The following is a 26,156-nucleotide window of genomic DNA, read 5'->3' as shown; positions in this document are numbered from 1 at the left end:
ATTTGGGCCGGCTCCCATGAATAGAAGAGATGAGATAAGGGAAGAGGATGTATGGATTAGATAAGAGCCACTTAGAGGCTGTGGGACCTTTACAGCAGGTGTTGTCTGCTATATGGCTGATACAATCTGCACTGTTGAGAAGGAAGAAGCAACGAGTGCCTGGAAAAACACCAAGTATTCTGTATGCCTGCACATGAAAGCCAGACTGATACTGGATCCATCAGGTCGATGCCAATATTGACTTTTTTCCCAACCCATAACATAAACAAGAGAAACATGGAACATTTTTGTCAATGATCCCTTAAATTTAGTTTTATTTAGAGTTGTGACAGAGGTCTCATTACTAATTATGACTAAGGCTGGGTGTCAAACTTTGATACTTTTATGGCATCAACCGAAATGCCTCAATAATACTGTGTATCAATACATGTATTGTCATTCGATACCAACTTTCAATACCTAAGGAGCAAATCTCATCAGTGTCAGTAAGTCATTAAACAAGCAGCATGCTTGTACCAAGATCTAATAATGCTGGTGATGATCTGTCTAGCGTTACATATTGTGGCATGGAGGAAAAACACTATGTGATGCCAGGAAACAAGATCATTATTGTGTTTTTTTAATCACCATGTCTTTGAAAAGCCTCTGCCTTTAAAGTGAGTAACTGTACCCTAATGTGTAATGTAATTTTCTTTTCTTTGTTAATATAGATTCAGTATCCAAACAAGTATCATTCAGGAACCAGTACTGAAGTCAAGGTATCAGTATCAGAAACATTTTTGAATGCTACCCAACCTAACTATGACAACAGTTAATATTAAATAAAAAATTAATTAATTAAAAAAATAGTAACTTTTTAGACTGAAACATGCACATGAAATCACACCATTAAAAAAAAATAACCAGGGATACACACTAATATTTGTAAGCATTTGCCCCACACTCCTCAATTTGATAGCCAAAGTACATTTCAGTGGCCCACATGTACACATTAACAAAAGAGAAGAGGCAATCTAACGCAACACCTTCCTTCAACTGGACACTTGTATTGTCCACTTTTCCCATGCATTGTGATTTGATGTTTCCTGAAGTCATTGCTTGCAAAAAGAATGAGCCAGACTTCTCATTGAGGAACATTACATCCATAGATGTGTCACATTCAAGCCACTTAAACTCTTTCAATTCATAAAAAAAAAAAAGAAAAAAAAAGAAAGTTGCCATTTAATTTTTATCATAGTTTTGTGTTCTGGTTCTTCTGTAAGGATCACATTAGCAGTTTGAGTTGACTTGGTAAACCTGTACTGTGTTGGCAATGGCTCTCAGTGGGTATAAGCTTGATGGCCACAGGGACCATCTACATGGAATAGACCATTTAGTTGTCACAGAGTAGCTTTTTATGGCTACAACCCATGGTTAATGTTGAATACTAATAATAAAAAACACAACAACATCAGTCAGTATCGATATTGGTGTATATGTTGGCTGATAAATGACAGAGTCTCCATTGCATAGTTTGTTACCAGAAAGCAATCAGTTTAATTTTCAACAAAAATATTCCACTCACTTAACCTCTTGGTCTCTTGGTCCTTAATAACCAAATGTAAAGGATCCCGAAATGTTTCTGTTGTATAAAAATGACTATTGGCCAAAATATCATAATTTGGTATTTTAAACCTGCAGTGTGGGACTTGTGGCAGAGAGAGTAATTACACAAATAGTGTTGATGTGTGCTTTTGTCATGTGCCGACTGGTGAGCCCGACCCGATCCCTCCCACACCTATGAGCACTCTCTTCAAATCTCCGCAAGCAAATAAGGACAAAGGAGAAAAAAACAGTTCCAAATCAATTATTCATTATTTTGTTGGACTAGTTAAATAACCTATTCCAAATATTTTACAAAGAAAGGTAATGAGACATTCCTTCTTGTCTTTCAGCACTCCCCAACAAAGAAAAGCTAGTGTTTATCTTAGCTGTTGATTGCTTTCTTTACTGTAATCCTCCGAACAACAAGTTTCTTTTTTTATCTGGAGCATCAAAAAAGTAAAACACACCATTACTGCTTTGTTAGCACAGAAATATTGCAACAGACACCAAATTTAAAAACTAAACTAAACTAAAACTAAAAGATACTGAGAGATATATCTGGCCATGATGGGCTTTATGTAATTGGTCCCACACTCCAGCTTTAAACTCTCAAATTGCCATTTTATTTATTTTTTGCCAATGTGCATAAATACTGATATAGCCACAATAATGCAATATTGACTGATAATATCAGTCCTGCCAATATCATGGCCAGAGTTCACTGCGCGCGCACACACACACACACACACACATCGAGCCTCTACCTAACCTAATCTGACGTGGGCATTTCAAAAAGTTAGCTTTGTAAAATGCATGACAACACACAGACGTCTGTGTGCACATATTTTCATTCTCTCTCTCCATTAACCACACACGCTGCGTAAACACACCAATACACGCAAAGCGACAAAGTGAAAGCACACCAGTCAGTGTGTTGTGGAGAAGAAGAAGAAGAGAGCAGAGGAGGGCTCAGCTGAGATGAATCATGGGATGACTTGTCCTGTCCATGTTGTCCTCACTAATGCTGCCTGCGAACGACCCCCTCCCCTCCGAGCCCCTCCATCAAGCGTCTTCATCTATTATTGATTGATGATGAGTTTTTTCAATAAATTAGTCAGGAAAACGCATGCAGCTGGAAGGCTGACATTTCAAATTCAGACCTCTCATCAATATTGCATGCAACAGAAGACATTCATCTATTGGAGGATTTTTCTACTATTGCTGTGACCACCTCATGAGAAGTTTCTACATCTACATGCAGAGTTCTGAACTGAACATAATGTCAACAGTGTATACTGAACAGAGTATTGTTTTTGTAAATGAAGAATACACTCAGAGACTGAACACATATAAATCCAGCAATACACTGCCCTTATCTAACCCTGGTTTCCTGTGGCAATCAGCGGAAAGACCAACACTGGCCCATCCAAGGTCACCTTCTGTTCTGCATGTACAGTATTCTCTATAAACAACTTAATATAGGCTAAGACTTCCAAAGTAAGGCCTAACAGCTATCTGTCTGAAGGTGTGGTGGAAGCACAAGCACAAACACATTCTAGACCAGCCTTATGTAAACTTTAAGGGCTTTTCCAATAAATCACACGGCTTCAAATGCACAGTAAGTTAGTGTTATCATACTCATAATAAGTGGGATACTAAATAACCTTAAAGTTATAATTAATTCCTAAGCAAACAAAGGGTCAGTTAATAACTGAGTATGTTGTTTCCCCGAATTCCCACAAGAATGGGAAGTATAGTGGCATAATGGCCAAAAAATGAATCTGATCTAAACAAGCCTTTCCTGTAAGTAACGAAAAGATGAAGTGCAGATGAGAGCAGATGATCCATTTCAGTACCCATAAGCCCATTGTAGCATGACAGTCATCATCTCCAGACTTCATGTGTCCAACAGATCAAAAGAAACTGAAGATGAGAAATGGGATCGCTATTGCAAAGCTTGCTGAAAATATTCCTGACTGAAGAGTAAAATGTGCCAAAATCATGCTTTTGTCCCATGATGAGATGCAAATGAGTTGATTAGTTTTATATTCTAATAATATGATTATGTTCAGGATCAACAACAGAAACCAACGAACCAAACCAAATTTGACAGCAGATTCTGCTGCTTTCTTCAGTGAGCGGGAAAAATATTGTGAACAACCATAAGTTGAGTTAAAATAAAAGTACAGAAACAAGGCCGCCACTGACTGGCTTCTAATATAAAGCACTCATTTCAGTCCACTGTTTACTGTAAAAAAAAAAACAAAAAAAACAAAATGAACATAGCCTTGGGTGTTCTCAATCTAAAAATGCAGGACTGAGCTTGACAAATCCTTCTTTGCCCTTTAGCAAAAAAATAAAGGGAAAGAGAGAGACACTGATGTTTACATTTCGCAGGCAGACGACAGGCTTAACTGAATTATCCCTCATGTTTGCTCTGGGACAGGTGTCACATGTGGTGTGACCTAACGAAGGGAGGAGGCTATAGACAGGCAGCACAGGCTGACTATGTAAAACCAATATATCTGTGCCACAGAGATGCTTGTGACACAATGCAGACACATCAAAAAAAATTCCCAAAGGTGAGGGGGAGGGACAGGATAATACATGCTGAACAAACGTAGAGACCTGCTGGATAATTAACTTTAGCAATTATCCTCAGCGAGCACAGGGTCAGTTGGGGACTGAGAATGAGAGCAAAATGTCAGACCCAAAGCCGCGGTGACTTTCTGCCCATGTTGCTGCCTGCTCTCGTCAGAAACGTCACAGGGCTTAGCTACAGAAAGGCGTGAGGCTGAACACTAGAGGGGATTTGTTTAGGTGGAGGAGGAGGGGATTTGGACTTAGCAGCCACCGATCTAAGCTCACCTGAGCAAAGCCTGGCGTGGAAGGACACAGGATTACATAATGCAAAATCAACCCGAGCTTTCAGTGACTTGCCAGAATTTGGCTGATTAACCTACATGAGAAAGTGCATGCGTGTGGAATGTTTCCAAAATTGCGTTGTTGTAGTAGAGAGTTGTAGTTGTCTGCAAAAGTAAAGCAATGTACAGCTGAGGACAGGATCAGCAGCAAAATATATTTAATCCATCTAGAAAAATCAATATTTGTTCAAGTGTACACTATATTTAGAATATTTTATTGTATACTTTAATTTTCGCTCTCTCCAAAACAACCAGAGTGCATTGAAAAAATCTGAAATTTTACTTCATAGAACACAAGTCATAAAATAACACAATAACAGATCGAGGCAGTGGTAAACCAGTAACTCCTGTGTGCTGCAAAGTAAAATGGGTTCAGCAACAAGGATTGCCTACTTGCCCCAGACACCGTTTATACACAGCTTCCCAAACCTCCCGACAGTGGATGAGCAGAAAAAGTCCATTGCAAGTGTGTTTATTGCTTTGTCCTTGTTCAGTTTCATTTACTTAAAGATTTCATGAAAATTAAGATAAAGAATTCATGACAATTAGTGACATAAAACTATTTGTATGGTGGCAATTGAAAGCTGACTTCAGGCAAGTAGATTTCTGACCCACCTGTCTGACTGGATAATATTTGGCTTATATTTTTAATATTCTTTTCTTTTTAGATTGGCCTTTATCATTTTATGGCTAAAAATACAACTTGCTGCTGACTTTCATTATTTCGTTCATTATCATTTAGTGCAGGTAATACACCGACTGTGGATGTCATACAATTCAACTTCAAAAAAACCTGAACTATCCCTTTTACAAGCCAACAGGACCCACAAAATATGCTCAGACCTTCCATAAAATTGAGAATAAGACCTACAGCTTTACAGTTTCCTGTTATCCAAATTCAAGCAGGAGTGAGATGAGTGTTTGTGTAAAACTGTTAGACATTTGAACGATGGGATAGTGTGTGACTAGACTGAACAAACAGGCTACAGTAAATGATCATAAAAAGTAAAAAGATTTATTAACACAAAAAAGGTACTCACCTGGAGGTCCTTGGAGCTTGGCTTTTTTCACTGTAACACAAAACAAAAATAATGATTAGATTTAAGTAAACTTATTTGGAATCTACAGAAATGTAAAGTAGTTTTTCAGCAAGACTTTATAACCTGATTAAAAAAAATAAATAAATAAAAATAAAAAATAGCATGTATAGAACACTGGTGAACCAGGAGGGAAAAACAAATCAGAATAGCTATCTGGGCATGAGTCATGAAAAATGGACAGGTTCTCATGTTATTGAACGTGTGACAAATTCATTTATATGCAGACATGAGGGCCGTGAGTCGACGACTCGTGACAGCTGAATCACACAAACACATCGCCAGCCTCATGATGTTGTTGCCCGCACACGTAGGAACACTTCATGTGCAGCTCGATCAACATAGATGAGCTGTTTGTTTTGGTGGGTTAAAATATTATTAAAATACAAAAACTTCACCTGACCGTGTGGTTATATTATGGAACAAAACACAAACATCATAATTCATGATATTATCATGTAAATTGCCTGATCTCCATTTTCCCATCACTTTGCCTTACCTTTACTCTTCTATATTAACCATGATTGAAGAGCTAATCTTTATTTAATCTCCTGTTACACAATGTGTTTTATTCTTCTCTGGAACAATAATCCTAACGTCTGCTAGAGCTTAGATGCAAAATAGTTAGATTTCAATGTCCATCTTCATTCTCAAATATTATATCTCTAAAGAGACACATGACAGCACAGGTACGCTAAAAAAACTACTTAAAATATAACCCATATGTTGGAATATTTGTGATCAGAGCTGAAAAAATACTTACATTCGATTGCAGAATACCAACTTTAATATAATCAACAAACATAAGCCTAGACAGCTGTATCACAAAACCCAACAGCTGGAAAATAAACACATGCAAAACAATAGAAAAAGTGGAACGGGGCAGATGGGTATTAAGAAATCTGAAAAAAAATAAAGAAAAATGTCTGACACCAGAAAGCATCTCCTAAAATCTCGATAAAAATTATTTAACGGGTGGGGGGAATGCTTGCTGATGTATTTTGATTTATTTTTAGACCTATCATCATCTCTTGCCCCTTGATGCATCTATACAATAACATTTATGGGATTGTGAAGCGCTTTGGAAGGGATTAATTGTGATTGCTGTGGCAGGGTTATGTGTTCAGGCATGTAACCTACTAAACCTCTGGAGCCAGAGATGGCAGATGGGCAGGACAGGATGATGGAGACACAAATGACGCTTTCATATTTTCATGCACCATCCCCTGTCGTCTCTCTGTGTGCATTAAAAGGGGAGAAAAAAGTATTCATTTGTTCTCCATTCTGTCTGAAATGTCACTCTTGATTATATGAATTAAACAATCACAGTGATTCCCACATGTCACAATTTTGGCCACAAATATCCACAGAAATGAAGAAGTACAGCTTAGGCTGGTGCTGCCTTTCAGGATGTCAGTGGGAAAAAATTTACTTTGTTATCATAGAGGAGGAAAGAAAATCTTGTTCGTCACTACTTCTGAAGTGTTTCCTGTCTTGCACACACATTTCACTGTGAAGCGGAAAGGGAGCAGTGGAAAAACAGCAGTGTGATTTTTTTCTTTTGGCTTTCCACTAAGGCTTTGTCACTGGGGCAAATGAGTTGGCACAGTGGCCTTATGTTCTAATTTGCATGGTGTTATTTAGGACTGCGGTACACAGAGCTGAGGGCAATAAACCAGGGGGCCATTATGGTGGAAACTGATGCTTATCATTTTCTGTCCTGGGCACACCATGGCTTCAGAGGCCATTTAGCTCACACAGTTACAAATATATTGCTTTTTTCTTTCTTTTTTCTTTTCCCTGTGCTTAAATTCTGCATAAATTCTTCTGAAAATGTCAGCACAGTTGAATCTGAAACACCCTTTAGACATGTGGCTAATAACATCAATTCATAAATAACCTACAGACAAAAATTATATAAGGGTTGGTAAAGTATCCTGAGCTCAGCAAAACAATGGAAAATAGGAAAATACAGGCAGACAGTAGGGTTTTGGCAGATACAGACACACTTCTAGAGGGTCATAAGTGATGAATGAAAGGAATTATGTTCATATGAGTCTATACATTTTTTTAGGAAAATGGTGCAAATTATAACTTTAAAAGCTGTGTAAAATTTCACCACAGCATAGGAAATGAAAAAAGTAATATATCCATTTCACACACACATTTCTGCCTTTGTATTTGTCAGTTAGCCACATGACTACTTATAAAACTGGGCATTGTCTGGCTTTTATCCACTTTAAAGCTACTGCAAGGAGTTTTAGATGGTTATAAATTAGTCTCAGTTTATTAGTGATGCCTCTATATGACCGACATAAGTTAAAGAGATCATCCAGGAAAAGATTGGCTATTTCGGTATAGTTTTTTTTTTTATCCACGATGGCCTCCAAAATTTATTGCAATTGTATTACGCAGAATTCTCCACTACATCTTAAAACTGCAAAAGTTTTGATATCAGCACATATCAGACTATATGCCAATACGGACCAACATAGCTTTAATTTGCCAATATCAGGCAGATATCAGTTGACTGATATATCAGGCTCTAGTAACACCTCTGTTTACCCGATTATTTTATATAAAAGTGGCTGCTGTGAGAAAATGTCTATTGGTAATGAAATGAGTATTCACTGCTGAAAACATGGTTTGAATTGCTGAGCAATTTTGTGTAACATGTTGGCCTGTACTGTATTCATGACTGATTAACCAACAACTTAAAATACAAAAAAAAAAAACTCCTTAGGTGTTTTTCAGTAAGAATTTAATGGCAAAAAAGTCTACTAGTGTGACACATCAGGATCGTGTAAGTATGGCTGATCAAATGTCATCCTAAGCAAACACTCCCAAAATGTTTTGATATTTTTTTGGTAATGCATTTGAAAAAATCCAAACCAGTATCTTTCCTAAAATCAGGACCTGATTACCCAAAATAATCTGCAGAACTTTACTTTGATGTGGGAACTACTTTCTTTCCCATGGAAAATAAAGTTCTGGTAGAATAATCGGATCACTCGATTAATCATCGTATCTCTAGTTTAGTCTCATTATACTGGAGAGAAAGCAGACATCTCTATGGCAGACATCTCCAGAACTCAGCAACTCACATAAAAAATCTAGATGGATGAATAGCACGACAAGCAAGGGGAAAAATATTTTATACTAATTATATAAATTTTGGGGTGTCCCTTTAAATCCTGATCTCTAATTCTGGCAGAAAATCGCGTGATCATGTAGGACTCTATAATTCATATTGGAAAAGAGGGACTTATAAAGGGCCTTTTACAAATGAAAAAGTGAAAAGTGTGGATATTCCAAAACAACAGGGCGTTATCAGTGAAAGGTCCGGCAAAAAGCAGGAAAGTGTGAAGAGGAAGTGACAGCAGAGTCTCTACTGCTGCAGGCAGTGGTTTACTTCCTCTTTGTGCTGGCTGCTGGATCTGATCAGGTGGGGCCAGTGTGAGAGGGAGAGAGAGGGAGAGAGCAACAGATGGCCAGGGGATTACTCCCTCAATCTCTAAGCGCTCCCTCTCTGTCTCTTTCCCTCATAATTCCACTACTCTGCTGCTCGCTACACTCAGCCACTCCGCCTGCAGTTCTGTTGTTTTTAGTCCTGCACAGCCTCTGTTTCTCCTCCTTTATTCAATCATTTCCTTGTACTGTCACCTTGCCTACTGAGTCAAATTGGCAGGCACCGAGCAGCCAGTGTTGAGGCAGCTGTGATAACTAGTGATCCAGTTTTTTGTAATTGTGCTCTTGGATGCTCCAATGACCAGAGTGTGTGCCATGACAAAGAACTGCTACATCACGGTTTTCAAAGGAAGAGTAAAACAAATTTGACAGTATGTCAACAGAAAACTCAGCAAACAAAAGGCGCGATGATGCATGAACGAAGCTCAACATCCTGTGTGGATGCCGTTCAGTTGGCAATAAAACCAAAGGACCAATATAGGAAGCCAGAACCAATTCACCAGTGCCAAGCAATTACATCTGATGCAGCTGAGTAGCTTTTCATTGATGATTAGTGTTGCAATGATTGGTCGATTAATTGCACAATAGAGAGGTTATCTATCTACAACATATTAATCATCCATCAATCCACCTATCACAAAAAGTGACAAAGAGTTGTTATTTCGGTTTCTTAAATATTTGGATTGGCCACTTTTTTCTCCATATATCATCTGATAACATGTATCAGTCTGATGCATTACTTACATATAGGGCTGGGCAATATAGACCAAATCAAATGTTACAATACAGGGTTCAATGTTAATGTTCTTTTTCCCACTGGCCCAGTTGAGCAAGTGGGTTGGAAGTCAAATTTTACTAGCCCTGCAAGTAAAAAAAACTGCAATGCAAGGGCTGCAATGTTTATACAATGTCAGAAAATAGTGAAAAGTCCAGTCTGAGAGGCTAAAAACAGGATTTTTGATGAATTGATAAACAAAAGTTATTTTTTTAACACTCTCCCAGTCAGGCAAGTTAGTTCCTAAATTTACTAGCCCAACATTGCATTTTACTTGCCTCAGGCAAATAGGCAAGCCCTGCAATATTTTCACCAGGCACCTTGATATCAATATCGTGACAATATTGTAGAGATGACTAGTGGTGCTGTTTCACTGCACTTAGCCCACGGCTTAAAGCATTCTTTGGGCCTGATTAACTAAGATCCCAAATAAAGAGTGCTAAATTGCTTGTGCATTCAAATAAATTGCACGTTTGGTTGTTCTGCATTTTGTGGATGATGTGGTAAGACTGGAGGTGCGTGCTGTTGAAGCACAACTGGGGCAGATGCACAAACTGCCAAAAAAACCCAGTTGAAAATGTGATATTGGTGAAAAGAAGGAAATAGGAAGACAAAATCAAGGTCAGTGCTAATTTTCTTTAGGCTGCTGCAGCTGTGAATGTTCAGTTTTTGTTTGGCTGCAAATAGGCTGCAAATAGGCTGCAATAAATTGGGTAGGGTAGGGTAGAAACGTGCCATATAGCAAATGCATTCAGGCATATGTGCTAAATGGACAGTGCATGCTGTCTTCTACATCTGAAAGATGCAATCCTCAGTGGATACAGTTAACAGATCAGCTTGCACATTTGTTTGTGGGTGATATCAAGTTTGCACACGTTTTTACACATGCAAACATTCATAGCCCCTGGCAAAACTTGCACTGGTACAGTCCTGGTATACTCCAAAGTTGGCTAACCCCGACTTAAGCCTTGAACTTGCTGGTCCTGCTATGGCGCAGGATTAGTCCTAAGTTTGCAGGGTTATCCCCTGAGAGGCAACTAAACAAAGGTGCCAGTGTGAGGAGGCTGGAGTGGAGACGTAGAAGTCACATGTCAGTCTAAACATTAGTCGGTGTTCCAACAGACATATAACACAGGAGAACAGTGTTGCCAAATATAAAGCACTGGGCTTAGGTTAACCATGGGTTAACAATGCATGTCTGTAAAAAGCTACACAGGATTCAACAATAATGTTTCTTTACACTTGCTCAGCCAGGCACCTGTCCAAAATTACAAATTGTTTCATTTATGAGTGGTTATTAAATAACAACAACATCCATTCCAGTTTTTCAAAGTTCAGTGTGATGTCTTTAAATGTCTCATTTTGTCAGTCCAAAACAAAGATATTCACTTTACTATCATATAAAATAAAGAAAAGCAGGGAATCTCCATGTATGAGAGGCTAAACACAAAAGTTTCTGCAATTCAGCGTGAAAAATGTTTTATCAATTGTCAAAATAGTTCAGTGCTTTAATGCTTTTATTTCACTTGCCTGGTCAGGCAAGTGATTTGCCAGATTTACTTGCCCGACATGGCATTTTACTTTCCCCAGGCAGGTGGGCAGTCCTTATTGTTGAACCCTGGAGCTAAGTTATTCCAGGGTAAACCAGGAAAACCCTGAGGCAAGAATATGCGGTGTGAAAAACCCTAACAAGATTAAATAATCATCGGTAATGTGGATACAATTCCTAAGTAGGGTAGAACAGCTACAACAGTCTAGTGAGTTCAGAAAATCACATCTCTTTATTGTACATTTACCCACAATTTAGACAATCAAACTGCTATAATTTGCAACATCCTAACACCTTCCAGCACAGTTTGGTCAAGGCCCACTTCCTCATATTCCAACACTGTGTGACACACTGGGTGATGGACAACATGGGAAATAGTACCATCAACTCTGTCCACAACCACTTCCCTTAAAAACTTGCGGGACACCACAAGTCTGTTACCACAAAAACTCCTCTTTCCAACCAAGAGACAAATCTGTTTGTAACCCGTACAAACTACCACTCTCTGTCTCAGAAAATACCAGGTATTCTGTCAATGAACTGATCACATTGAAACAGCATCTGTATTCCTCCAATACTGCAGCATCATGGAGCCATGAGCCATGTGTCCACTCAGCCCTGTCCTGATGCACAGCAGGAGTCTCCTCACACATGTCCACATGTGAGGGCAACCACTTATCTGTTGTGTAAAGACATCGCCATGGAGATGAAGCATCTCAACTAGCAATAAATAAGCAACACTGTCAAGCTGAGCTATCGGGGGATGAGTCACAACATCAGCTAATCACGCTGCCCCTGCCCCGGCACCCTTTTTTCTGTTATCTATGGGCTGCTTACATTCGCCATAACACTAATCAATAATGGACAGTGAGCAGGCTCTATAGTGAAAAGCCCCATTTAGTACAATAACACTTGATTGCCAAAGCATATTTGGCTGAACTTTCTGAAGTAAGTGGGACCACAATGACTTGCCTCTGTGTGACCTTTTCCCTGCCAGGAGCTTTTCTCTCTGTCAGTGTGGTGTATTGATCCCTGACTCACTTCTGATGCTCCCTGGTTTCAGCTTTTGCATAAAAATACCTTGATTTTTCACTTGGAGCAGACAGATTTAAACAGATTTTCTAATGGATTTTACATTCCCCGCACGTCCAAAAGTTATCAGGCTTCTGACACTGATCACGGCAGTTTCATCTTGTGAGAAAGTGATGACAGAGTGGTCTGAAATTGCCCATTTTGAATGGACTATCTGCAGCTTCACCAAATATGAAGGGTGTCAGTCATAACTTTCAAATAGCTAAACACCAAAGTTTCCTGCCACATTTTATAGTGTAAGCACCACAAGCTGCCTAAAAATAAAGAGCCCTCGCTCACATCACAAGAATTTATTATATTATATTAAATATAAGATTTGGCATATTAAGCTTCATGGGAAAATGGCGCTATGGCTGGGTATTGTCACTCGTATCTTTCAGGCAGACATATTCAATTACTTATTTAGAAGAGGCAGATTTTTTTTCTTTTTTTAAAGTGCCAAGGATCCAGATGTTTGCATTTCCTATATCCAACCAGTCAAGTTAAAGAACTGAAATGCAGCTTTTTAATTTTTCCCCATTTTTAGTTTTCATAATTGGAGAACAAACCAAGTAGAGAAAAAAAATAATGCACCTTTAAAATCCTAGATTAAACATAGTTTGTTGCAGATAAGATTTTTTCTTCATTCCGTTTGACTCTCCTCTCCATATTAACAGAGTTAAAACCTTTAAATAAAAAAGTGTCTCTGTGCTCAATAACAGACATAACCAATGAAGGGGCAAATTAGCTTACTAATAAAATTACGATCTTCTAATAAACATCCATTAACTTAGACTGTCAGCAGGTTGTTTAGATAGAACCAAAATAATACATTTATTCATATTTATACATGACTAAAGGGTTGGATGCAGGCCTTCCAATAGGCCAAAATAACTCAGTACCAAGTACAAAACCAAAAAATCTAGAAAAAAAGGACTACACAGAGGGAAACCCTGAATACTATCACGCATGCTCAAAAGGACACTGAGTTACTGATTTCCAACTTGTACTTGCACACAAGATGCAAACCTTAAAGCCAACTCAAGTACCTCCTGGCTTCTTAGCTAGCTAACTGACTTTCTAAATTAACCAGCAAGCTAAGCACTTTAATCTATCAGAGACGGTTAAGGGGCAAACAGAGAAAACTTCTCCAGTCAAACGATACTTACTGCAAGGATCATTTGGGGCTGCTGCATCTTGAGATGAGGATTTTGACATCTGTGATTACTCAACAGTGGCTTGAACAACATTTGCAAAGGTATTAAAGAAACTTCAGATCAGGACAGAAGGTGTTTGCTTTTGTAAACACGTTAGTGGAGGTATCTGAAGGATGTTTGGCAAGAATTAGCTGAGTCTGTGGTAAAATGAGGCCTTAAGGATGCACAAACAGGGATTCTGAGAAATGTTCACGAAATCTTTGAGAGTGTGTTCATGACAGAATGCTTGAATCACTTGTGTCTGACTTATGGTTCTCACATCAAATCTACTAGCAACAATAATTTAGTAGAAAGCAACAAAACTGTGAGAGTAAAGCATGTCGGACACAGTATTTTTTTTAAAACCCAAGTGTTTACCTCCTTCTCCTCATTCGACAGGACTTATGGACGCTGGCAGATCAAGTTTCAGATAAACAACTAGTAGAAGAAAGCATATTCACTGCTTTGACACTAAAAAAGCTGCACACCCGACTATTATATAGATTGGTAGTAGTTATAGTAGTAGTTAGTTGCCCACTGTAATCTCATGAAATTTCACTTGTTGATTCACATGCAATGATATTTCACACATCATTTCTGAAAAGGATGCCATCGATTTGACACAGTTATCAAGGAGTATGAGAAAGAGTTTTGTTTTTTTGCACACAGTTTATTTGAAATGATGCCTGAAAATTCTTTTGTCTGTGGCATTGAAACAGCATTTTCATCTTAAAAGGGATACAGCATGTTAATGCTATGTTTTTATTTTGTGGCTAGCACATCCTGTCTCTGTTTATCACAGAGAAAATGACTGGGTGGACATTTGTTGCCCATACTTCAGGTAACTACACAAGGGAAGAAGTGTGATACAAACTTACCACTTGTTCCTTAATAGACCTTTTTCATGGCAGCAATATTGATATGAAATAGTAGGGTAAACACAGGTGTTATCAATGATACTAATTAAAATCATGTTCCATTTAGTGAAGCAGAGCCTTCCCAGTGAGCCAACATGCACAACAGCAGCACCCTGACAATTTTTTGACCTTAATGGAACAGAAACTTCATCAGTATGACTGGTTACACCTATGTTACTATTTCATGTCAAAACCACTATTGTGAAAAGGGTCTGTTTTCACTGTCGCACAACAAAAAATCTCTATTTGATTGGCATCTTGAGGATAGCAGACAGACAGTCAAACTTCGCAAAAAACATAAATGTTAACATGACTCAGTAACTACCATGTTTAAAATGAATATTATCCTGAGAAAAGAGGAAAATGGGTTGTCTTATGATGAAAGCCATCTTTTTTTTAATTAATATAATAACACTATAAAAAACTTACATGCAGCAATGTTTGAAATATATGATATTACAAGTAGTTCCCTGTGTTCGGCTACTTCATTACAGATGTGGATAAAAGTAAAGAAGCCTGCAGCTCTGTTCTGAGATTACGGCATGATTTTCTGTCTTTTTTTTTTTTTTCGTCCTGGCAACATTGGACGAAATTGCTGGGCATCGGTCTTGTTGTCACAGAACAGGATATTGCATAATACGCTTTGCTGCAGTAAAGGATGCTTGAGCAGGCGAGGATTGTCCTCAAACTTATTTTTTGTGTTAACCCGTCCCAGCCTGATTTGCTTTGGTCTTGTTTAGGCCTAGAAGACTGTCAATGTAACCCTTGTTTTGACAGATGATATACACAGTCAATTATTATATTGTTATTAGCGTTTTTTGGTATAGCTTTGTTTCATTTATTTTGTTTGGAAATGGTAGAGCTGCAACCATTAACCATCAACTATTTTACATGTCAACTATTGGATTGATTGGGCTTTGGGAAACACTGGTTCACATTGTTTTCATCATATTTTTGACATTTTGTAGATCAATCTACAAATCGAATAGTTGAGAATATAATCAACAGATAAATCAAAAGTGAAAATAATCATTAGTTGCAACCATAGTATGTGGGCAGACAACAGTTGCCCTTATAATCACTTTTCCCCCAATATGAATGAAAAAATGTGGCCCATCTACACAAAATTAAGTTTGGGAAGATAACACTAAGGTAAAAGCTGTGTGTGGACCATGAGGAACCTTAACCGGGTCCCACAAGGGCCCCTGCACCAGGGTACTGGTATCAGTTTAACTGAAAGACCCAGAACTGCTTTTCTCATTATCATATATTCATTGATCATATCTTTGTCAGTCAAACTAAAATTCCCATAATCAAATAGTGTTCTTGTGAAACCAGCGATACAGTGCCTTACATGTAAGGCTTATAATCACTCTTATAAGTGCTATACAAATAAGCTTTATAATTATTGTTATTACTTTATCAAGTCCAAAGCAAACAGCCTAACCCTTAATTTTAACAATCAAATATGATCCAGTTTATTTGACTTTCAGGATCATCCTAAACTGACTGAATTATATTCAAGGCTGCTGCTGCAACTACCAGTTGTTTTCATCATCGTTTAATCTGTCAATTATTTTCTCAATTAATTATTAATCGATGACTGGTTTGGCCCGGTAAAAGTCAATAAATGGTGAAAAATACTGATCACTGTTTTCCAGCACCCAAGTTGATGTCCTCAAATGTCTCATGTCAAAAACACAAAGATGGTCAGTTTACTGTCATAAGAGGACTAAAGACAAGAGTAAGTATTCACATTTCAGAAGCTTTTTTTTAATTAAAAAAATGACTCAAAACGAATAATCGATTATTAAAATAGCTGCTGATTACTTTGAATCGCTGGATAGTTTGTGATTACTTTTAATCGTTGCAGCTCTACTCAAGCCTACTGTTTTTTTGTAACATGTCAAAGTCAAAACAGACCACAGGTCAGTGGTTCTGTTAGGCTATAACAGCTGGTATGATAGGCTATATGGAAGGATCCAATAAATTAAAGTTAACAAATCATATCCTGGTTGGGAGAACAACCTAAAACATGCTCACTATTTTTTCCATTATCCCTATATCGACTCAGGGTTTTTAAAAAACCCAAAATCACGACAGGACAAATGTTCAAGCCACTTTTCTGGAAAATGTTCCTCCCTGAGGAGGGATGCCCCCTCCCAGAGAACCTGTTCTGTAAGATTTTTTTTTTGACATTATCAGATTGAATTAAACAAACTCGACTTGTACGAGTTAAACTAACACTTATAGTCGTTTTTCACCGCATAAAGAAATAAAAATAAGAGTAAAACTTACCTCTGACACACAGTAGCGACATGGCAAAGCGCTTCCAGCGACAGTCCAGTAGTTTCACACAGTTTGCGGAGCAGGCTGTCAGCGGAGATTTAGTTCTCTGTCCGGTGTCATTGTAACGTTATCCGTTAAATTACTTCACAAACTCGCTGATAAGCTCCGAGTCGATGTTTACAGGTGGTTCTCTGATACTGGAGTCGGGCAGAGAGCGACGGCCCCCCGCCACGGCCACGCCATTATTAAAACTCATCACAGCTTTTTCAGACTGACGAACAACCTGAGGGCACCGACAGAGGGGGGAAGGCGGGGTCGAGGAGGCACCTGTTACTGGCGTCTGGTGCGTCCAATCAGAATACAGAGCGGCGCAGGAGGGCGGAGCCGCTTAAACAAAAAGGAAATCCGTCCAATCGCTGAGAGGAACAGGTCGGACAGAGAAACAGGTGACGCACAGAGACTCTAAACAGACCAAACACCTGTAACTTTTTATGAGGGTGACTTTCTGAGCCCTTTCACGACTTCTTTAAATGATAACTCTCAGTTTTGTGTTATTTTTTATTAACTTCACTGAATTTGACTCCTATATTTTAATGAAAACAGGGCTTCCCATACTTTTCAATGGCCTCTTTTGTAAAATGTCTTTAAAAGCCCATTTACATTACTAAGGCTGTGAAAAGACAATAACAACAACAACAACAAAAAACAAGTCTTTCTTTACTTTTATTTATGTAATAGATAAATAATATAGACATAATATATATTTCATTAATAACAATAGCAATAATAATAATTACAATACTGTAGCCAGTCTGTAGAGTCCCTCCTTTCTATGACTTTGCCACAATCAGCTTGTATTTATTATTCTAATTAATTTGTGATTAATTTACTACATTTATTTCCCTTGATTATTATATTGTGTGTATAGAAATTGCTGAGGTTCTCCTTTGTATTTACTGAACAAACCTTTGCTCCCACATTCAAATGTGTCTCTTGAACAGCCATGGCATAAACCAAAGGACCCCAAACAACAAGAAGTTAGAAATCTACAGATCTGAGTATGATTTTTTTCCCTTTTACTGTACAGCTGCAGCAGAGCTAAAACAACACCAGCACCACCCTGTGTATGTAGTGAGTCATTACATTGGGTCCTGAAGCATTAATACAATTGTTATTATCTTGCCTACAAGGGGTGGAATTAAAAATAACTGATAAAGATCAGGGTGATGAAAATGCATGTGTTTTGAAAAACAGAGGGGTAAAAACAGATGTGAAATGAAAAATGGAGTGATAAATCATCAAGTGATTTGATTCATCTGAGTCTGATTTGATTAAAACAGTTGTAATATAATGAAAACAGAATGTCTCATGATGTTCCATCATTTACAACACAAAAATGCCTTTTTATCACTTAAGGAAAGTGGCCTCAAGGGTGAAGCTCCCCAAATTAACTGCATGGTGGACCAGATCCACTGACATGCTGGCATGGCTCCCTAATTTTCAAATAACTTTTAGATATAGTCTTAAATTAACCATCATAACGTTCATTGGAAATATATCTAAATCAGGGGTGTAGTGGCAAATACAGTAATACAATACTTGTTCTACCTCTGTGGCTGATGCACTTGATTTAAAATTGGTGAGTAAACTCCGAGCCTCATTTCAAAGAGGTGGATAAGGTTAGGGATAGAGGGGGTAACCAGGGATGATTATGGCTTTTCTAGGACTAAGGGACTCTAGACAGAATCTACAAATTAGAATAAAGGATCAAATAAAAGGTGGAGAGATAAAAGTTGTAAAAATGGCAGTAGAATGAACTAAAGGTCACCCAGTTCTCATGAACATGATACCTCAAGAACCCTTTGAGGAAAAATATTCAAATTTGGCACAGGTGACCACCTGGACAAGGATGAACTTTTTAGATTTTAGTGGTGAAAAAGAAAAGACAGGAAAAGAACATTAATAGTAGCAGTACTAAGGCTAGTGGCTGATGAAACCTATCTAAAGTTGCAGACACAATTATTGTGCGCGCGGAACCATAGCCTTTCGTTCTTGTTGCCCGGCGCTGGCGGACTTTTTCACTGTCGCACCAGTGATGTAACTTTCATTTCCTGATCGGCAAGGGTCATACACATGAGTAGAGTTTTGGTGGAGTGTAGTTTTCGAAGCTGAATCTTCTTTATACGGGTAGTTTTCTGTGTTTGCATGATGTTACGGACGCTGTGTCGGACCGGCGGGGCTCTGCTGCAGGTAAATGAAGCGTTATAACCGCACCCCGCTCGTCAACTCGTGACAACCGGCTCTCAGTTATTCACAACCCGGGTGGTAAAGTGGGTGTCATTCAGAGTGCATCCGTGTGTTAATAATGGAGAAAATGTCACTCTTTATCCAGCTACATGTATCACACAGTTAACAAGAGACGTAGCTTTTTTTAGTTGTCGGCTGACTGACAGGTTAAACACTCAGTCTGGGTAGGAAATGTACATTTAAAATAAAAAATGCTGAATATGGGCAGGTTACAAACTCGCCAGTGTTTCAATACGCTGCTTTTCTTCATTGCAAAATGAGCCTCGCTGATACAGATATTAGGGAGTTAAAAAAAATCTGGTATTGGTTTATGTGCCGATAATCTTTGTTTAAGAAATAACATCAGGGTACTGCAAAAGTAAACTTGCATTTTGATTAATATTATATACAAAGGTTGTCAAAAGTATTGAGGTATCTGTGATTTTTCAATAGAAGCTACACTCCATGCTCTACACAAAGAGGAAAACTATCCTATTTTGTGTGCTATTTTCTCAGTTCCTTTTTTTGGTATCACGACAACTCTAAATTAAACATAACTACAAGTTAAAATAAAAAAAAAAACATTAATATAGCAAATTAAATTAAGAGAGAAGATCAAATATTTAGTACCCTTCAAAAGTTTGGACACACATTCTCATTCAGTCTTTATTCTTTATTATTATCATTTCTTCTACATTGTAGATTAAATACTGGAGACATCAAAAGTATGAAATATGGAGTTATATTGAATTATGTAGTAAGAAAAGTTTGTGAAAATAAGGCAAAATATGTTTTTACTTTTTAAGAATCTTAAAACTAAGTACAGAAGACAGTGTGCAAGAGTCTTCTTGTTTTTTGTTTTTTTTTGTTTTTTTTCGAACCATGGTCTTTTTCCTTCGCTCCTGTTGACCTACAAGTGTGCAAAAGTTTTTTGCTCTTTGATATTTTAGATTCTTCAAAGTAGCCACATTTTGCTTTGAGGACAACTTTGCACACTGTTGGTATAATCTGAATAATTTCTTTAAAAAAATCAAGAATGAATTTTGAGAATGAAATTTTGAATGAGAAATGTGTCCAAACTTTTGACTGGTACTGTACATAAAATGCTACCGATTATAAAAAAAAAAATAAATAAAAACATCCTCTTTGAAGATACCAGCTTTGGCTTCTGGAAATCGTTTGGGGCATTGGTGACATCGTCTTTGCAGCCAAGACGTCTTGGAACTTTAAATTATGTTTTCAGGATAGATTTTAAAACATGAAAGTCATTCATCGAGCTGAAATTCTACAATCTGACGACATGTTGTTGTAACTGTGTGTCTCTGTAGCTACACACCCAGCGGACCGTGCCGAGGCTGTGGGTAACGCCTGCCCAGCAGCGATGGGCGTCCAGCCTTCCCATGAACACCGTGGTCCTGTTTGTGCCCCAGCAGGAAGCCTGGGTGGTGGAGAGAATGGGCCGCTTCCACCGGATCTTAGAGCCGGTAATACCCCCCCCCCCCCCCCCCATCACGTAACGCTTTGTGTCAGATATTAAAACCAAAAGCTTAATAACCCCTTTGTCTCTTTTAGGGTTTAAACTTCCTTATACCTTTACTGGACCGAGTTCGCTATGTGCAAAGTCTCAAAGAGATTGTGATTGATGTTCCGGAGCAGTCTGCAGTATCTCTAGGTGAGGGATCAATAAAGCAACAAAATTCTTGAGCTTGTGTGGCAAAATTTAAGTGATTGTACATGTATTTATCTGTTTTTACAGATAATGTAACACTACAGATTGATGGAGTGCTTTACCTAAGGATCTTAGACCCTTTTAAGGTATGCGGAAATGATTGTCTGCTCCATTGCGTTGTTATACTCTAATCAAAGTGATAGATAGGTAATATTTATTATCTCTTGACCAATTGTGTTTCTCCCCAGGCCAGTTATGGCGTCGAGGATCCAGAATACGCCGTCACACAGTTGGCACAGACCACCATGCGTTCAGAACTGGGCAAACTCACACTGGACAAAGTGTTCAGGGTAATGACGCCTCCTGCTTCATGTCACATTGTTCCACAGGCTGCAAACGAAAGGTCGTAAGCACTTGTGATGTTTGCATTTTTATTTCATTGTTCTGTTGTTTTCAAGGAAAGGGAGTCCCTCAATTCCAACATCGTCCACTCTATCAACCAAGCCTCAGACGAGTGGGGGATCCGCTGCCTCCGTTATGAAATCAAAGACATACATGTTCCACCTCGTGTCAAAGAATCCATGCAGATGCAGGTGGGGGCGAATGAATATATTATATCCATAATGTCATTTTGAGTGGTAGGAATTTTAATTAAAGATAGCTATAGTTCATTTCTTACTTGTTAAAATGCCCCGAAACATGAAATAAACGGGTAATACATCTTAAATTAACATTTTGACATGTTCAATGTTATTTCCACTAGTGAAAACTAAATGTTAAAATTCATATGTCAGTAAATCAGAGTAATTAAAGGGGTTTAATCTCATTGTATGCCTTCAGGAACAAATGCAATTTCCTAAATAATGACAGTCTGGCATTAATGTTTGGTTTTAGAACACATAGCCCGAGAGATCTTGTTGTTTTAACTGTCTTAACAAGACAAAAGCCACTATAAAATTCAGCTCTTTCCTGGTGAGGCTCTTGGCAAGCTAGAGAGACGTTTAAATCACAGAAAAAAAAGTTTTAACGCTTTTTATTCACTCTGTAGGTGGAGGCTGAACGAAAGAAGAGAGCCACAGTGCTGGAGTCTGAAGGGACGAGGGAAGCGGCCATTAACGTCGCCGAGGGTCGTAAACAAGCTCAGATTCTGGCCTCGGAGGGTGAAAAAGCAGAGCAGATCAATAAAGCGGCTGGTGGGTGCACTTAGAGAGCAGGTTTACTAGTTTTGTCTCTGTACTTTTTATGCAGCTTCTGTGCTTTGAGTGAGACCGTGCTTGTTTACTGCCATTTCTGCTGCTCCAGGTTTGAGCTTAAGTAAAACAAAAATGCTGGAGTTGCTGAAACATTTCAGATGATTTCACAAGTTGTATTATGTCCCTGATCGATTCTGTGCTCCATCCAGGTGAGGCTCAGGCAGTTCTGGTCAAAGCAGAGGCAAAATCTAAAGCTATCCGCCTGCTGTCGGACGCTCTGACTGAACAGGTAAACACTGTTTTTTGTTTTCTGTGAGAAAACCACGATCTGTGGAAGCCAATGTCTGCCAGTAAAAGAAAAAAAAGACATTAAGTCATAATTAAAGTCATAATTATGACTTTTACCTCACAATTTCACCTTTTTTAATCTCAGAATTATTATTTTTTATTTCATAATTATTACTTTTTAATCACAATTTTGACATTTTATAATTCCAACTCTGTCTCAGAATTTTGACTTTTAAACCAGACTTGTTTTTTTTATCTCAGAATTTCAATTTGTATTGTAATTTTGACTTTTTAAAATATTATTACTTTTTATTTCCTGATTATGACTTCTTGTCATAACTTCATCTTTTTTTAATCTCAGAATTATGTTTTAGCTCATAATTATGACTTTATCTCATAATTTTGACTTTTTAAAATCAGAATTCTGACTTTTTATCTTATTAATATCCTAATCATTTCAACATTTTATCTCATTTTGACATTTTAATTTAATAATCAGGACTTTTTAATATCATAATCACAATTTACCATGGGGACATTTTTTTCTTGTACTGATGAAGCATCCATAATGATCAGAGTTTTATTCATGAAAGCTGATAAAGATTTTTCAGTTAACTTGTATATTTTTTATTGTGCATTGTGCAGAATGGAAATGCAGCAGCCTCGCTAAGTGTGGCTGAGCAGTACGTGTCTGCTTTCTCCAACCTTGCCAAAGAATCCAACACCATCCTTCTGCCCACTAACACTGGTGACATCAGCGGCATGGTCACACAGGTATTTCCTTCTTGAATTAATATGTTAATAACCACCAGATAAAGTATGGTTGTTGTTTAAATTCCTTCAATCACAACTTTAATGGGTTCTCATCCTGTTTTGCTGCACTCAGGCTATGACCATTTACGGCACATTGGCAAAGACGAGCCCAAAAGCAGCGCCGGCAGCGTTGGAGGAGAAGAGCGAAGATCCCGTGAACCAGTCGGCATCATCTCAATAACACTGGACCCGGCTGAATGAACTTAAAGCAGAAGAATGACACAAAACCAGAAGAGGCAGTTTATGTTCCAGTTATCAGGGCCAAGACATCACTGTGTGAGCAGAGTTCACAAACCTTCTACTGGCAGGACAGGAAAAACTTTCTAATCTTCTGGGATGTTTTGCCGTGGAATCCTGGGAAAAACACACCTTTTACAAGAGGATTTTTAATCATCACTGCTCAGTTATTGCCAGATTGGGAAATTAACACCAGCCTTCAGACAAAAACTCACGCCGGTGACTTTGACAGGCTATAAATGGAGAAATTGATGGCAGGTTTATTAGTTTTGAGATTTATTAGCCACCGTTGCCAGTGAAAGAAGCCCAGGGTTACTATCATAATTCATTTTTGCTCGGCAATTTGTTGTGTGCATCAGATCTGTTGAGGTATGTATTGTTGCATATTTGTATGTAAACATTTTGAGTTTGACCGCTCTTCTTTAAACTTTAAGTGAAACATACAATTGTGTTTATTGCTTTCTCTTTTTGCGACCTGTCTTCCAGGGCTGGTCCAAAAAGTTGTTTTGGGTTCTGTGGGTTCCTTAGGGTTAAAGTGGCAAACACAATTAGCTCAGGTGAGGCATCTGCTTTCATTTGGCCTGTTTACAGACATCAGTGACTGTTGTCAGCATCATTGGGACCAGCGACTCACGTATTGACTGATGTCTGGCTGTACGCATCAGAATGGTGGAAAGTTTCCCAAAGTGTCGTTGATTCACAACTTGACCCATGTTAGATTAAAACAGTATCTCCCCGAAAAGTCTAATCTAGTATTTGCTTTAGAAATAGTCTTGAGAAGCTGTAAAATTACTCAGAATCCACTCCCTCTGGAACAAGTAAGTATACAAGTCAGCCCAAGGGACAAATGTTCCTGTCCTCTTTATATTTGTATTCAACTCTTATGTCTTATGGGATATATTTATTACATGTCATGGTTCTCGGCCAGCTTTGTCATTTCATAGGGTTCACCGATGCTTACAGATTATGAAAAATAATCCAACAATGACGCTCAAAAAGTAAAGAGACTTCAGTATGTATACGTTATGACATGGATGTTGTGAAGCACTTGTTCAAAAATGTATGACTATGTTAGAAGAATAAAGTGAAAACGAACTGGACTTCTTCAAATGTTGTGTTCTAACTATTGATGAAGAAAAACTGAAAGTATGATTTGAAAGCGGATGTTTATGTTGACCTACACGTTTTGGGACACTGGGTTCAGACATGTTAAATTACCATAAACTATAAAAATAAATAAATAAAAATAAGTTGGTTAACATGGTCTCTGTGTCAGCAAATAGATTTCAAAATGTGCCACTGTGATTTTAAAGCAGTAAAAGGTATGGTACAAGTGATCACAAGCTGCTGAATTCTGCATAGTAAGCTGAATGTAGTGTGAAGAAGTTATAGAAACTACTTAGGATTTATGTTGGCAGTAGGGGAGACCAGGGGCAATTGTAACACACCTGATTCCTTCGGTCAGAAAAGAAGCCAGAGGGAGGACATTGCACAAGCTCAGTAGAATTTTCTTTCTGCTGGTGAAAAAGGAGCGGGATCATTACACCTCTGCAGATGTTATCACCAAAAATCAGTGTTGATTTACTTTTCTGGTTCAAAATGTAAATATTTCAAAAAAATAAATTATGAAATTACTTTTAACTCGATTCAAACAGTTCAAATCTAGTTGCATCTCGAATAGATGCCAAGTCTTCTGTGAAAATAGAAAATTTTGCTTTGAATTAATAATGCCTGACATCTTGGTGACTGCTTGCATTAAAATGAATATTATAGTATTGTCCTTATTACTGAAAATATATCAATTTCATCATTAATTAATTGACATATGTTTACATGTAAAATATGACCAGTGTATTTCATGTTGTCTGTGAATTACAAAGGGAAACATAAAATGTTAGAATTGCCCCTGGTCTCTTCTATATGAGAAGACAAAGCATATAACGCATCATAATGGAGATGGAACAGACTTAAACATTAAAAAATGTATATTTATTTATTGTTTATTAATTTAACAAAAGATGTCTGCTCTTCATCTTTTTTTTTTTTCGAAAGATTACTATCCACAGAATCCTGGTTGAGTTAACCAAACTAACACGACTCCTTCTTCCCTCTCTTTCATCAAGGGTGTTTGTGCCCTTTATTTTGCCCTGCAGACGGTACGGACACAATATGATGAACGGCTTGAGACAGGTAGCTTTGTTTGCGTTGTAATGTATTACATTTGTAATATTTTTTATCCATCACTAAATAATAAAAATAACCAAATAAGAATAAAAGAGTGTGCAACTATGAAAACATACATTTATGATGAAGGGCAGCAACGGGTGACGTCCACTTCTCATCCATTCATCTTTTTTTTTATTTATTTTTTCTTAAGGATTGACAGACTTGGTTAAGAATTCAATGTCAGGGAAATAATTTTGTTTTCATATTTCGTCTCAGTTATTCTGTCCAATGGTTGAAATCAAGGTGTGTCTGATGTTTCTCAGACCCTTATTGATACATCCTCAAATAACAAACAGAAAGTAAACCATGTTCCAGCACAACTAAAAAAGAAGAGCATTAAAAAGAGAAGCTGCAGATAAAGACACAAGGCAAAACTAAATTAATATAGTACATATAATAAACACCTACATATACAAAAGAGAAAAAAATACATTTCAAATTAAATTAATTTCAATGGAGGTAAAAGAATGTAATTCAGCGAGTGTACAGAAGGTTTTTCAGTTTTAGGGTGTACCTGAAAGACGGAATTCAGGGCAAATGCGCCTATAATATTTGGTGCTACATACAAATCCAT

The 26,156-nt window shown here is 37.8% G+C and overlaps 2 protein-coding genes across 3 annotated transcripts in view; one reads left to right on the top strand and one right to left on the bottom strand.

The window, feature by feature from the left end:
- The window catches only part of unc13bb (unc-13 homolog Bb (C. elegans)), a 74,980-nt gene extending 57,829 nt beyond the window's left edge, over nt 1-17,151 (bottom strand). For both annotated transcript variants that reach the window (XM_084746597.1, XM_084746599.1), the window contains exons 1-2: nt 16,880-17,151; nt 5,549-5,578 (exon numbers count right to left, since the gene is read on the bottom strand). In XM_084746597.1, coding sequence (XP_084602723.1) covers nt 5,549-5,578; nt 16,880-16,901 — 52 coding nt within the window. In that variant the 5' untranslated portion in view covers nt 16,902-17,151. The remainder of the gene's footprint in view (nt 1-5,548; nt 5,579-16,879) is intronic.
- A 1,809-nt stretch (nt 17,152-18,960) lies between these two features.
- Nucleotides 18,961-23,667, top strand: LOC146308191 (stomatin-like protein 2, mitochondrial). Its single transcript, XM_084746497.1, has 10 exons — nt 18,961-19,120; nt 20,485-20,640; nt 20,729-20,828; nt 20,913-20,971; nt 21,074-21,175; nt 21,284-21,418; nt 21,874-22,018; nt 22,228-22,307; nt 22,952-23,080; nt 23,193-23,667. Exons 1-10 carry the CDS (start codon nt 19,076-19,078, stop codon nt 23,298-23,300), a joined length of 1,059 nt encoding a protein of 352 aa, XP_084602623.1. The 5' UTR covers nt 18,961-19,075; the 3' UTR covers nt 23,301-23,667.
- The last annotated feature ends 2,489 nt before the right edge of the window (nt 23,668-26,156 follow it).

This window comes from Lutjanus erythropterus, chromosome 20, assembly GCF_056507025.1.
Source record: "Lutjanus erythropterus isolate fLutEry1 chromosome 20, fLutEry1.hap2, whole genome shotgun sequence".
Taxonomy (NCBI): Eukaryota; Metazoa; Chordata; class Actinopteri; order Lutjaniformes; family Lutjanidae; genus Lutjanus; species Lutjanus erythropterus.
The sequence above is the reverse complement of the archived record's forward strand: the minus strand, read 5'-3'. Positions and strand labels throughout refer to the sequence as shown.

Excerpts from the sequence above, each read along its gene's own strand:
- LOC146308191 (XM_084746497.1), top strand. The coding sequence starts at position 19,076 with ATGATGTTACGGACGCTGTGTCGGACCGGCGGGGCTCTGCTGCAG. Across the intron at positions 22,019-22,227 it reads GCAGATCAATAAAGCGGCTG|GTGAGGCTCAGGCAGTTCTG; the intron begins GTGGGTGCACTT and ends TGCTCCATCCAG. Across the intron at positions 23,081-23,192 it reads TCAGCGGCATGGTCACACAG|GCTATGACCATTTACGGCAC; the intron begins GTATTTCCTTCT and ends TGCTGCACTCAG.